Raw genomic sequence first — 15349 nt, forward strand, 5'->3', positions numbered from 1 at the left:
AAATAAAAGAAAAAAAACTCCAACATTCCTCGGTCGTGGAAACCAAACTTTTGATCATCACTATTTGCACTACCTCTTAAAAAAATGTAGTCTATCCTTCCTTACAAACTGGATTTTCCACCGGTACCTTCTGTGTAAAGTATGGTATTGGTACCTATATTTATAGAGATGAATAAGATAGACTCATACTACGCGACCCGTGGAAAACAGGATATGAACACAATCCACGTATTCTGGTGCGATTGTGTTCATATCCTGCGAACGCCATAGGAGAGTGACAGTATAGTTAGTTAAAAAAAATCGGAAAGCTCTCACCGGGATTCCCTGCCCTTGTGGTCCAATCTGTCTGCCGTCCACCGAATTGTGACATTCATGTTTGGTACACGTTCAGCTTTTCTTGCCAAAAAATCACTAATATCCTTTAATTCCACTCCACATATTATTTCCTATGAACAGTCAAAAAAAATCTTTCGTTTTCTTGCAAATTACACTTTCACTTTTTCAACCCATTAGGATTTGTATCATTGATAGACAAAACTATGAAAATTGCAAAGCAACAAAAAGACTGAAAAACGCGTCCTCATCCGAGCAAGGCCTACTCGAAACTCCATAATCAAACGATTCGTTTTTATAGACACAAATGCCACAAGGTGATAAAATGTGATAAATAAACCAAAAAAAAAACGAGTCGTTTGTAGCCAAAGGGAAATAAGTGCAAAAATTACTAAGTTCGTAGTTGCAAAACAATTAATCACACCTTAACCTTCAGCTGGTGTAAATTTCAGATTTAAAGAACTTTATCTTCGTATTTATTTTCTTTTAATGAATGGAAATAATAATTTCAAAAAATAAATGAAAAACGAACAATACAAAACAATTTTTTTTAAACCGATTGAATTTATCGGTTGATGTTAGAGATGGTACAAACGCAATATTTGGATCACTTGTATTATTATTTCAGATAACAGAGAGAGAGATTTTAGTGTAAATGTTGGCACTGGGCAACAATTGAATTGAAAAAAAAATAATGATATCGTAAAGTAACAATCGACGTAAACCTCTATTCTGTGAAAAATCTTCAAAAACTGAAATTACAAATTGTTGGTGATTTTTCCAATTTTGGATGTGAAACGCCAAAACCTTACCACCTCTGAGCCTTTCCAACGCCCCTCAAAATTGAAAATTGGTCTTTTTGAAAGATGTCAACGCCGTCCTTGGGATGGTAGGGACCATTTAGAGCACCACAGAATTAAAAAAATGCAGTTAAATTAAAAAATCACACAGTCGTTTGAAGATGTTCAAATCTCATTTTTCACCAAATTTTCTATTTCTTTTATTTCTTTGATCTTTCCACATGTCAACCTATCAACTTTGAATGTCATAATTCGCCGACATGGTAAAAATATAATAGAGAATATAAAAAATAGGAAGCTAACAACCTAACAACCGATTTTGAATATGTTACTAATCTTTATTCAATAAATTGTTCAATTTTAAGAAAGTAAATTGAAAAAATAAATTTATTTCTGACATCACAAAAGGGAGTTTAGAATATTAAAGTTTTTATTTTACCTACAAATTTGTTGAAGATTGCAGTACGTTTTGTTTTAAAAATATCTAAGAATAGAAAATATCCTAAATTTTCGTAAGACTGGTAAAAATAACATTTAAGTTACTTTTTCTCAAAAGTCAAAATTACTCGAAATCATCGAGAAAGAAGACTTCTATATTTTTAATATATTTGTAACATTTTGAAGTTTTTTTTCAAAAATTGTTGACAAATTTATTTATCAAATTTTTACCTATTTTCAAATGTTTTCTTGAATCTCAGAAATGAAAACTGGGAGAATAAAATGCATATTAATCTACATATGAAGAAGCTTAGGAAGAACAGATTATTTAAAGATATTTGAAATTGCTCTTCTTTTCAACAGTAAATGTATTATACACTTTCATTTAATACATTTATAATTAGGAATTTCTTTATGAGCTCATAAGTCGATAATTTTATGACTCTTCGGTGTACAAAATACGAAAATCAACTTTTAATCAAAGTTTTTACGCAGGGGAGATTATAGATTCGCAGATTAAAGATTTAGCAAAGGATATCGAATTAAGTTTATGCAGAAAATTGGTTAAAAAAGTTTTGATTTCTTTTCTAATTTCTTAAATTAACGTCAAATTGGAGAAGATGGGGCAGTATGCAGGATTCTCCTGCCCCCTCACGCTATAAACATTTTTTTCATTAGATATCAGTTGTTTTTTTTTGGCCGATTTTTGAAAATTTCTAAAACACCCCAACCCTAACGACCTATTTGTCCATCGACTGGATAACCTTCCATCGGATAGCTATCTGCCTAACCACTTCCGGCTATATTACGTAGCGTAGCTGCGCCCCGATGATTGCGTTTTCCCACGGTTCACAATAACACAAGGTGATATCTTCCCGATAATGACTTCATTGCTATCCATCTAGTGGGCATCGGTGAATGCAGCATTATCTTACGCGCGTAAAGCTTGTTGCCTTGTACGCTATTCGAAGATAGCAATAACGGGACTTGTTTACATTCAAACAAGAAGTTTACTCGTGGGAGTAACCTACCTTGTCTTTTTTTCAAACCGTGGCGTTTTCCCATCATCTTTGTGAGTTTTAAGGTGAAGAGACGGCTTGCTATGAATTGTCACTTGCTCCCCCTCATTCTGCGCCGCGATAGTCGAATCACCTTAGTCACCTGATTCCAGAAGTCGCTTTAGGTGAGAAACGTCTTTTAGAATGAACTTTTTGAGTTCTTATCCTAATCTAGTAGTCAGCTCGGCATGGACCTCTGTCACATCGGCTTCGGGAATAAAATGACAAGACTCACGTGACTCCGACTCGACTCGATTATCGTCACCTCACGCGCGGCGCAGAATAAGGGGGGCTGTTTAAATGGTATTGTATGATACATAGGCTTGATCAGTTGACAGACTGTTAGTTTTCAAAAGGTGGTCAGTTGGTACCACATCTCAAAAAGGCCCCCATGAACTCAGCTGGGTACAACACAAAATTGGTGAACTCGTTCCATTGTTTATGTATGTACTTGTTTATTTTTGTATTTAGTTGTAAATCATAATATTTATATTCATCCATCCCCATCCTATCTGCCAAATAGGATTTCCCGTAAACACTGAAAAACTCTTCCCTCCCCTGTCTTAAAACAGCATCCATTGTATATGGGGTCGTATGAGTTTCCTGGAACTGAAAAATTTATTTTGCTACCCCTTCTATGATTACATCGAATTCTACTTAATTTAAAATCCCTGAGAAAAAAGAATCAAAAAAAAAATTACATCGACTTGCTACGGTGTGGATTGTGGTACCACACTAATACTCAATACCAGTACCAGTATTAAATCCAGATATTCGTTTTGGCAACTCGTGTTGGGATTGATCATTAGTTGTACCTCGTGTATCAGCCAATGCAAGATGTGTGTAGTCACCCTATACTATGCTATGTCCAAAATAAAGGGGAAGAGTCCGTTTCCTTTTTGAGAACCTGACACAGGGCCCACACGAAGCCCAGAGTCAGACCGTCCAAATTCGAAGGCCGCGTCTAATTGATGGTCTGTCCAACGATCCTCAGTACGGGTTTTTTTCAGGTTTAAATCTCTCCACAAAGGCAGCATGTATGCCATTGTATCATTAAGCCATCACTATACAGATTCCACAAGAGTAACAAATTTGTTAGCGGAGGCAATAAATATAAGGTAAAAAGCAATATTCAAAATGTGGTGAAAAAAAGTACTATAAACCGAATCCACGAAATGATCATGACTAACCTCGCTCATCAAAGTGTGGTGACCGGATTTGTAGTAAACTGACTCCCTATGCTATAGCACAGATTATGATTTCATTAGAAAAAGTGTTAAAAATAAGATTAAAATAAAAGGACTACAGTATTGTTCCGATTTTGTCAGCCCCATCTTGAATTTAGGGCTGACAAAACAGGGTACCTGACAAAATCGGGAAATAAAAAATTCTTGAGAATAATTTCAATTTTGATTTGATAATTGTCCGTTTACTTGTTATTTCGATATTTTATGTCAATACCGTGATAAGTGGTGACATTGACCCCTTTTCTTTATTTTTTACCCTTCTTACAAAACTTGAAAAACCGCTTGAAAAACCAACTTTCGATCCGAGGCCCGGAGGGCCAAGTGTCATATACCATTCGACTCAGTTCGTCGAGATCGGAACATGTCTGTATGTGTGTATGCAAATTAGGGTGTCCCAAAATTGCATAACTTCTGGGAATCTGGGGGCTCATCCTCCAAATGATAGATTAGGATGTGCAGAACAAACTTTTGTATGAGGCCGACTGAAAAAAAATATGTTTGGAGGTTCCGCAAGCGGGATCTTTGAAAAAAGTCCACTTTCAAAAGATTAGATTTTAAATAAATTCTGGGTCCAAAACTTTTCATGAAATTTATATATTTTATATTTTTTTAATTTTTTCCGAGTTGAATACTACACGTAAGAAATGAAAAATGAACCAAACTTGTATCAAAATGTAAAACAAGCAAGCTTTTTTCAAGAAAAAAAATTTTTTTGGTCCAAAAATTTTGAATTCAACTGACCAAAATGTGTACCAAGCGTAAAATATTTTTGATACCAATGCCATCAAAAGATGCGGATTTTTGTGCACTTAAACTTTGCTGAACAAAACATGTTGTTTGTTTCATCGTGTGAAAGGCTATTCACGGTTTAATGCTTAGTAAAAATCACAATTTAGGATATTTTTTAATTTAATTTATCAAATTTGTCATAATGAATACCTACTTTAAAATCAAAATACTTGCAAAAAAAGACTTGAATGGTTTAAGGAAGTCATCAAAAGGCCATATGTCAAATTTGAGCGGAATCGAACAACAGGAAGGGGTTGCACTGAATCTCAAGTGTGAAAGGGATTCTGAGACATAGTGTTCGAAAGAAGCATAAAAAACTGGTTTTTCAGCATACATTTTTGTCTTAACCAATCGATTGTTTAATTATGTAGATTTTATTAAAATTTCAATTAAGACTAACATTTCACCTGAAGACTGCAACTCGATTGGACTTAAAACAAAAAAGTTATGGCTGTTCAAAGATTGTATTTTGGTTACAAATTGTACTGTAAAACGCAATGGGTAAAATGTACTCATTGTGTGTTAAACGACAATTTGCCAGAAAAATACAATCTTGGAACAGTCATAACTTTTTTGTTTTAAGTCCAATCGAGTTGCAGTCTTCAGGTGAAATGTTAGTCTTAATTGAGATTTTAATAAAATCTACATAATCAAGCAATAGATTGGTAAAGACGTAAATGTATGATGAAAAACCAGTTTTTTATGCTTCTTTAGAACACTATGTCTCAGAATCCCTTTCACACTTGAGATTCAGTGCAACCCCTTCCTGTTGTTCGATTCCGCTCAAATTTGGCATATGGCCTTTTGATGACTTCCTTAAACAATTCAAGTCTTTTTTTGTAAGTATTTTGATTTTAAAGTAGGTATTTATTATGACAAATTTGATAAATTAAATTAAAAAATATCCTAAATTGTGATTTTTACTAAGCATTAAACCGTGAATAGCCTTTCACACGACGAAACAAACAACATGTTTTGTTCAGCAAAGTTTAAGTGCACAAAAATCCGCATCTTTTGATGGCATTGGTATCAAAAATATTTTACGCTTGGTACACATTTTGGTCAGTTGAATTCAAAATTTTTGGACCAAAAAAATTTTTTTTTTCTTGAAAATAGCTTGCTTGTTTTAAATTTTGATACAAATTTGGTTCATTTTTCATTTCTTACGTGTAGTATTCAACTCGGAAAAAATTAAAAAAATATGAAATATATAAATTTCATGAAAAGTTTTGGACCCAGAATTTATTTAAAATCTAATCTTTTGTAAGTGGACTTTTTTCAAAGATCGCGCTTGCGGGACCTCCAAACATATTTTTTTTTTCAGTCGGCCCCATACAAAAGTTTGTTCTGCACATCCTAATCTACCATTTGGAGGATGAGCCGCCAGATTCCCAGAAGTTATTTTGGGACACCCTAATGTATATGTGTATGTGTGTGTATGTTACAAAATAATGTCACACACGTTTCTAGATGATCGCTTAACCGATTTGAGTTCTTGAGGAGTCAAATGAAAGGTCTTGCAAATAGCAAAATGGAGGACCTGTTTGAAAACTCAACCCTAAGTGATTGTTTACAAACACCCTTCATACAATGGATTGTGTATATGCCATTTGAAAAACTGTTGGTGCGTAGCTGCAGGATTGATATGCAATTGCAAAACAGCTGAATTTATTGATCACATAAGTTAGATCACTTTAAACTTAATACATCTTGAACCTATCAGCACGTGTTGACAGCTCACATTACAGAAATGCTTCATGATTAGGTGTCAATATTCAACAACCTCTTTCTGTTTCCAACCGCCGAGGTAAGGTGAGGTAAGTTCTAAACTCCAAATAAAATCTGAAAATACTGTTTCCTAATACATACGTTTACCTATTTTTCCGCAGTAATATCGGAAACACCATCAAGAATCTTTGTTATAACTTACTTTAAAAAAAAGTCACCATTAATAGCTAAGCACTGTGCAGAGCAAGGTTTGTACTATCTTTAGTGCTTCAAATTGTACGGGTTTCACGCTTTTTTTTTAACAATTTACAGATGTCTCCAAAAATAGTAGCTATTGAGAAAAAAAAAACGAAACTCGCTCAGCCTTAAGGAAAAAGTCAAAATCCTTCGGAATTTTGAGGGCAAGGCTGCGAATAAAGCAGACATCGCGAAGAAGTACAAAATCCATCCAACAACCGTCAGAAAAATTCAAAAGAACAAAACAGTTTCTTCGACCATGCTCATAGTCAAAGTTCAAAATTTGCTGAAAGTTGCAACGTCCCAGATTCATTTAAATTTTCACTGCACTGGATACATATCTTCAAAAAGCGCTATGGTATCCGCAAGCTTAAGATATGTGGCGAAGCGTTGTCGAGCGATATAGGAAGTGTTGAGGGTTTTTTGGAGAACTTTCACGAGGAAATACTTCATCGAGAGCTTACTGCTCAGATGGTGTATAATGCGGACGATCGGAATTGTTTTTTAAAATGTTGCCAACAGAATCACTTGTTGGTTCGAAAGAGGCTAGTGCTCCAGGGCGTAAAATTAATAAAGAGCGCATCACTTTTATGCCATGCGCCAATGTCACAGCAGACCATAACCTCCCTCTGGTCGTAATCGGAATCCCAGAGCCTTTAAGAACGTCAAACTTCCCGTAACGTACCTTGCGTCCAAAAATGCCTGGATGAGAAGCAGAAAATTTCAACTAAATTTAAAGGTAGACAAAATCGGGAGCTGACAAAATCGGAACAATACTGTATTATAAAAGTTATGGTCCATCAAAGATGAAAAAATATTTTTGAAATTCTTAGTTCTTTACATTACGGTTTTGCTAATTTCTTCAAAACCTTATTTATTGGGTACAGGAAGGTGTTTGTGATTGATTGAAATAAAAAAAAAATTAGAATTTGCAAATCTGAAGAAATAATAGCCATTTTCCAAAAACAACTTTTTTCGAAAAAATAAATAAATTTGATTTTCGCAATTTTTTTGCATACATTGTTCGATATCTCACACATGCATTGAAAAATCGTGATAAGAATACCATAAGCTAATTTCTTTCAAAATTTTTTGTAAATACATCACTCGAAAATATCCACGCGTTTTCGAGATATTTGGAATTTGATTAGTTTTGTTTTAAAACAACACTATGCATTAAAGGGTTAAATACAAACCCTTTAAATACCAAGTGGTTATGGGTGGTCCTCTACTTGGGTCAGGACAACCCCCAAAAAACATACAAAGTTAAATGACTGGGAATTTTAGCTCAAAAGCAGAAAATTTCAACTAAGTTTAAAGGCTGACAAAATCGGGATAAAATGCTGACAAAATCGGGGATAGACAAAATCGGGGGTAGACAAAATCGGGAGCTGACAAAATCGGAACAATACTGTAATCGAGATAATTTCTATAAGCAATACCTAAAGAAGAAGACTTCTGTGTTATTTCAGCTGATGAAGGATTTTAAAAGCGGGTGCAGCGTTTTGATATGTCTGAATAAAGCCTAAATCTCCAATCACACATATTTCATTTCTGTGTGATTTAAGCATTTGATAGATGCTAGTCATCTTTTCCCTGAAAGATGTATCTTCACAGTGACCACTTTCTAGAACCACATTCCATTTTATCGCGTTTCCTCATGACAGTTATTTCTGATATTAAATAACAAATACTAAAACTTTGCATAGTTTATTTCGAATTTGTTGTTTAAGACGACGCGAATAACACACATGTCCACATTCTTTAAATTATCAAATCAGAGAAGCGTTAACAGTTGGATCGAAAGCGAGATGTATTGTGGAATTACCATATTTGCTATTTGTTAAATCTCACCATGCTGCTGCCTAAGAAATCAGATCCTCAAAGCTTCAATTTTTAAAAACTGTCTTCGTTTCTCACGGTTATACTTTTTTCGAACAACAGCGAGCGTTCCTTCACCGTGTTTCACAACTGATGATTAAAAGGACGACTTCCCAAGATAAACCTATATGCGCAGAGCGGATTCCGAAGATTCAAAAAACTCCAATAATCTCTCATCCGTCCTCCGGCTGAAAGAAAATCAATCACCGGTTCCTGGCTCATTCCGATGGAAAAGGGTTTGGTTCATCCCTGGAAAAGGGTACGTCAGGACGTGAATTTCTTCCGGTATCTTCTTTTATCATTCGTCATTGGGTTTGTGAAATGCTGCTGCTTCGGCTCTAGTAAGGTTTTTTTACAATGTAAGGCGTATTCCTACTAGTGATTTTTTTTATCTTTGTGAAAGGGCCAACTTCTTTCATCGCCCAACAGTGAGCGGGTTCAAATGCATGAGTAATCTTAATCTTGATCATTTTCCTGGAGCACTACGCGAGTGCAATTTCGTGATGAGCAGAACATAAACATAATCTCCAAATTGAAAAACTCGTGACTGTTCGAAAGAAGCCGAGTTGAGACTTGATTAAAGACAGGAGCTCATTCTCCACTTTCAGACCTTGCTAAACAGTCTGAAGAAAGTTTAGTATTAACTTTATTTTAATCTTTTCATTTGAGATATTTTTATACATCAAAGTTTGTTACTTTTTTTTAAATCCTATATACTCGATGATGAGAGCATGCTGTATAGGTCAGTTCTAGGACTAACGCATCTACTGAAATACTGAAATGGGGCCAATAAACAGCGTCGTCAAGAGTATCGCTAAAACCTAAGGACTGTTTTCCATTCAGAAACGGGCATGATGTGATTAGAATTTTCATTCATATCCGGTTCTCGGCACATATGTACATGTGGTCTTTCTTGAGCAAATAAACAGCAGAAGCCATTCGATTTGCCGGCCATAAACCCAGTGATAAGCCCTCCGGTGGATTTCAATCGCCGACAAGCGGCTTCGAATGAGTGCAGATTTGTTTTCGGATTTTTACGATTGCTGCTCTCCCGACATGGGGTCGAATTTTGGGTTCCAACTGGTGTGTGTCGAGTTTATGTATTTTTATTCCATTCAAGATAGAAGCTTGGAGGAAAAATTCTACCAGCATCGAATGACACATCCTATTAAGGCACTAACGAATGGACCAGGATCTGAATACAGATTGGCTGCTGGCTGGGTCGTGCTCCTATCATCGTGTGGATACGATCGAAACGGACCAAGACAAGACGGTCTTTTCATTTGGGATTAGCTTTGATTTTTCGTCTCTTCGTGATGGTTTCGTCCTGCCTGAGTCTTTCACCACCAACAGAGAACCATTCAATTTGCCAAATGAAGTGAGTTTTGTTTTTACGAGTTGAAAGCATTTTACTTTCGTTGGCCGTCGTTTCGTGAGGCTGAAGACCCTTTGTGGATGACAATGATTGGTGGTAGTTTTTAAATTTTTTTCTCGGATAGTTTACCATTTTCTTTGTTTTCGAATTATTTTCAATTTTTTTGCGAATATTTTGAGGATATTTTCATTTACATTTAAAAAAAGATTTCAATTTCCACAGGAGTACAAATCTTTAGCGACTTTCGAACATTTATAGATCGTTAACGATTGTGATTGAAAGAGAATTTTAAACAAGATTGGAAATCGAAAGACTCATAAATTTGCAAAAAAATTGCTTTGATGACCTTTCTAATGCTTTTATCTGCTTTATGATATACTTTAATGTTACTGAATTTGAGCATACTTTAATCGTGCCTACTCAATCCTGTACCTCGATATTTTTTTAGAAATTCCAAATTATTTAATTCTATCAATACATCATCTGATATATTTTCTTCAACGTAAGGAAAGGATGATATAGCCTCCGATGGCCCTGTATCCCGAATCTCCGGACACAAAAAAATCCCACGGCTCCGATCATAACCGAACGGAAACGGAAAAATACCAACAAATTACACTCCCCCTCACGCCAACCGGAAGCTAGGATTTTTTTTATCATCCGCTTACATCCTTTCTTCTCGAGTCCCCAAAACAAAGTTCATTCGGTCGGAAAGATCAGTCACAATATGAATAATGCGGGTTATAAAAATGAGCCGGGATTCCTACACGAACCTGAACCGGGATCACAAATCAGTATTTACTTCTACAAACAGTTTTTTTTTGCGTCCTGTTCTTTCCAACTTCCGAAGCACCGGGAAACAATCACTTCGACCCGGATTTGAATACCTAAACCAGCATCGATTCTTTCAAGCAGCGACATTAACAATCAACATCAACAGAAAGGGAACTTTGCTACATCACTATTGTGAAAAGGTTGAAAGAAACTGAGTCCTCTCGATTTGCGTTGTTGGAAATGAGTGAACCGGAAGTTTCGTACCTACCTATATTTGATGAAAAAGTATCCCAGATTTGTTTGCAGTAAATATTTGACGGAGGGAGGAAAATCATTCAGAAATGGACTTGGGATGTAGGACGACTTTACCTCACTACTTTCTCATTCAAGCTGGACGATATTGGAAACCTTTTTGTATTTAAACATATGAAGAACACATTCCTTTGGAAGAACTGACAACAGCAGACATTATACAATGCGTCCATTTTTTGCAATTCTGAAACCATTTGATATCGTTCGTTAGAAATATTGGAATTTAATCACAATTTTTTCTTTATCTTTTTCTTTTCAGGGATTCTGCATCCTCTTCAGCTTCGTGATAAAAGCCGAAGTGAAACATCAGTCGGAGTCGACCAGTAGCAAATCAAGTACCAAAAATAGTTTAGACGACAACTGTTGCTCGGGATCAATAAATAGTCCATTAAGCTGTAAGTACTTTCCACAAGCCATATGAGGCCCTTGGGGCTAGAGGGGTATAAGTATAAGTGCATGAAAGCTGGTTTCGAGAAAAAGGACTCAAACTGCGTTGTGTTTCAATAAATTCCGTAGATATGTTTTATTAAATATTTTAATGAGTATGATATTCTATAATGAAAACAAATTCTTTGAAATCATTTTCACAAAAAAAAAACAAAATGTTTATTTGACGTTAATTGAGACGACACATGTTTTTTTTTTTATTATTTTCGCACTTATACTCCTTTGGTTCCAAGGGTCTCTTTATGTAAGTTCCCACAACGCTCAACCACAGAAATCATGTGTTTTTTCACGGATGTGGACTTTCGGAGACGATCAATAACGCACGGTTATACTGGGCAAGACGAACATTAATTTATTATCTAACGAACGAATTAAAGTACAGCGCGACGGTTTGGATCAACTAAGAAAAACGTTTATTGCTTGCTAGGTACGGTACACGGTACGACACAGGACAGAACACAAAAGACGCGTGTGATCTGCTGGCCGTTTATTGCAATTCTGGTTTAGGTACTGTTTCACTTAGCCAGCAAAGTACTGGCTATTGTGTGGCGCATGGGTTGTTTCGAGTGGCGCTAAATTTACCTCGCCTCTTAGAGAGTGCGAGGTAGATCGGTTGATTGAATGATCTGAGATATTCAGTAGGGATTGCAATAGCACCGGATTTTCGGACTAACATAATGAGTTTCAAAATATTGCGATATTTGCTCAAATATAAAGATGGCCTAATATAGTATAGTAAGCAATTCAAGCCAATTTTTAATGCATTCATTTAATTTTCTGGCTATGAAAATTAATATTCAAGATAGTGCGCATGAGGAGAAGCTTCTGTTACCATGATTTCATATCCAACATGTTAAAAATCATTCGAGTTAAACAATTAGGTGTCTATTTCTGGTATTTTTTCTTAACAGATTGAGACTTCTTCTTATAATTATAAATCAGATCGGTTTTTTTTTAATTACTGATTAATGTATTATGCATTTTTTTTTTTCGATTATAGTCGTTTTAACATCTTAATGTCATTCGCGACTCAATGCTTTATGCAGTGTTCTTGTGAAAACTCATCGGATTTACTATTTATTCCAAATGATTATGGCTTACTTCGCTATATTTTGTCTTAGGTAGATGATTTTCATATACCAATTTCATATTTTGAAAATCATTTAAAGTTATCTTATTGTGTTTGATTTTATGAAAAATAAATCGTTTTTTTAAGTCTACCTGTGTTTCTAATCTGGCACTTATTGTGCCCAATTTTAACATATGGATGTTTCTAATATTAATTCATAGATAGAAAAAATTGGTTTTAATGTACCAAATTAATTTTTTGAACTTCATTTGAACTTATCTTATTGCGCTTGATTTTATGAAAAATAAATTGTTCTTTAAGTGTATCTGTGATCCTAATTTAGCACTTATTGAGCTAATTTCAAAATATGGATATGCCTAATGTTAACATATGAGAAAGATTTCAGGGATTCCAAAGGAATGAACGACTTATTTAGATTAAAATGGAACATCCATTTACACGCCGATCGTTTTAAACGTAAATCTGTGATCTTTTTAAATTGACAGATAAATGTCCATTTTGTTAAATTTAGATTTAACGTCCTTTTCGTCCATCAGTGTTAACCCTCATCCTTCACTGAAATTGTACCCGTTACAGACCCTGAAATGTCAATTGAACACTGCTGACCAATTTATTGCTCTTGTTTCTCGACCGATTTTAACAAATTTATGGTTTTCGTCATGTTACTCAAATATGTATTTCAGACAATATTCACCTACACTTCAGTTTTCCGTTATTCAAAGTCTAAGAAAAAACAATCCGAATAAACATTCTTTGGAAAAAGGTTAAGTATCGCAGCGCTAGAACCGGATTAAATTTGGCTTTCTGGTGAATACAAATTTATTACGGGAATTTCGCGATAATATACTCAAAATCCAGTGCGAAGTTGAATTTAAGTGCAAGAAAATCTGAAAAATAGCAAATTGGCATAAAATTTGAAAAACAGTTACTTTTGAAAATTTGTCTCAAATTCTGTGTTTCTGTGACAACCTGAAAATGCAGAAATGTGCCAAATCATCTCAATTTTCTTAAATCCTGTTCTCAAAATTTAGGTTGAAGTCACAGCTTAATCCATTTTGACGGTTTATTAAGTTCGGTTTTTACACCACTTTTTTACATTTCTAGTAACCATGATCTTAAAAAAAAATCAACAAAATATACATATCTTTATGCTTCTAACTTCAGCTTTTTTGGTAACTAACTGAGATTATTTTTGAACATTCCGCAGCTGATCTACAGTCTTTTTTCCGAAGCATGTTTTTTCGGATTTTCTTTTTCTTAGACTTTGAATAACGGAAAACTGAAGAGCAGCATTGAATAGTGTCTGAGAAACTTATTCGTGAGATATAGCGGTTTTAAGCGAGGAGTGTCAAATTGACACTCAAGGTCTGATTAGGAAGTTTTATTTCCTAGGCTTTCAGGGTGCGTCTATAAAAAAGTTATGTTGCAAAATTAAAGATTTCAAAAATTTATTGAGAGTCTTCCAAGAATTTTTTTAATTGGATGCATCCGAATAAAGCTACAAGCCGCCAAACTTCCAATCGTGTCATATTGACACTGAAGAACGGATTAGGGTTGATGGTGGTGCATAAAATGGGGGAGATGTCGTCAAAAAAAAAATCACAGTTTTCTTAAATATATCTAAAAAATGTTCTTCCCTAAGACTATATTTAACCTAACGGAGGAAGGAGCTTCTGAATTTTTAATTTTATATGATAAGTTTATCCGGGAACATTTTGTCAAATTCTGCCTTTATTAGAAGCTGTTTGCACCAATCAAAATATTTTTTGTCAAATTTATTTTGACATTGTTTATTACACATCTTTAAAACTTTCGAAAGTGTCAGAAATTATAAACAGTAAAATAAATTGTAAGTTGTCGTGAAATCCAACAAAACGATAATTTCAAAATTACTGACATTACTACAAAATGTTGAATTGGGCAAACTATTTGCTCGATTTTCCTCAATTTATTAATTTTATTTTAAATGGCTCATACCTGTATTTGCTCTATTTGTTAATTCCAATCACTCCAGCCAGATCGAAGTGTTCAAGTCACATCGGACCCTCAATCTACAAATAGTGATTATTTCTAGGGCTCGTGAGCTGTGCTACTTGTTATTGAAGCATGGCCACAGATGATTTCGAATGCACAGCAATACTTAAGTTAAAACCGATTAAACAAATTAGCAGATAAATATTATGAAATCTTTTTTCGTGGCTAGTTTCTAGCAGATTAAGGATGTTTTTTAGAGTAAATGCTCGAAAACATAACTAGACAAGCGATTTGCATCTTTTTATAAAGAAAGTATATGTAAGTTTCGTGAATAACGTTTATACTGGTTTTGGAAATGCGTAAAGGGTATTTCCAACGCGAATCTGCAATCCTTGGCTCCAACAAACGGATATTATCTCTCGATGATCCTGTACTTTTTGGTCAAATTTTATCTACTGCCTAAAAGTGTCCCAATGGTATAACGAAAATCTTGTTCAATGTATCTCGAAACAGCTTTGTTTAACCAAACCAAACCTGTCGAAAAATATTCGTTTAAGGGACATTTGAGTTGTAGTTTGATGGCGTTCCCTTAGGCTGTAAATTTTAACCGATTTCGATTATTTATTCTAGCTTTCAACATTCAACATTTCCAAATAAGTCGTATTTGGAAATTTCGAAACAATTTTATTTTCGAAATATTTACTCATAACTTCTGACAGCTTTGTTGGTTTTAAGTGATTAACCGCTATTTCGGATCTTCTGGTAGAAAAAAATCTTACTTTGAAAAATCGACATCCAATTTTCGCTTTGATTAGCTGTATTTCATTTCTCAATTAACACATTTTCTAAAATCAAATTTAAGAATT

At 34.6% G+C, this 15349-nt stretch overlaps 1 protein-coding gene across 1 annotated transcript in view; it reads left to right on the forward strand.

Moving 5' to 3' along the window:
* The window catches only part of LOC129748374 (uncharacterized), an 814549-nt gene that overhangs the window by 785990 nt on the left and 13210 nt on the right, over positions 1-15349 (forward strand). The window contains exon 12 of the mRNA XM_055742976.1: positions 11232-11367. Coding sequence (XP_055598951.1) covers positions 11232-11367 — 136 coding nt within the window. The remainder of the gene's footprint in view (positions 1-11231; positions 11368-15349) is intronic.

Source organism: Uranotaenia lowii, chromosome 2, assembly GCF_029784155.1.
Source record: "Uranotaenia lowii strain MFRU-FL chromosome 2, ASM2978415v1, whole genome shotgun sequence".
Classification (NCBI taxonomy): domain Eukaryota; kingdom Metazoa; phylum Arthropoda; class Insecta; order Diptera; family Culicidae; genus Uranotaenia; species Uranotaenia lowii.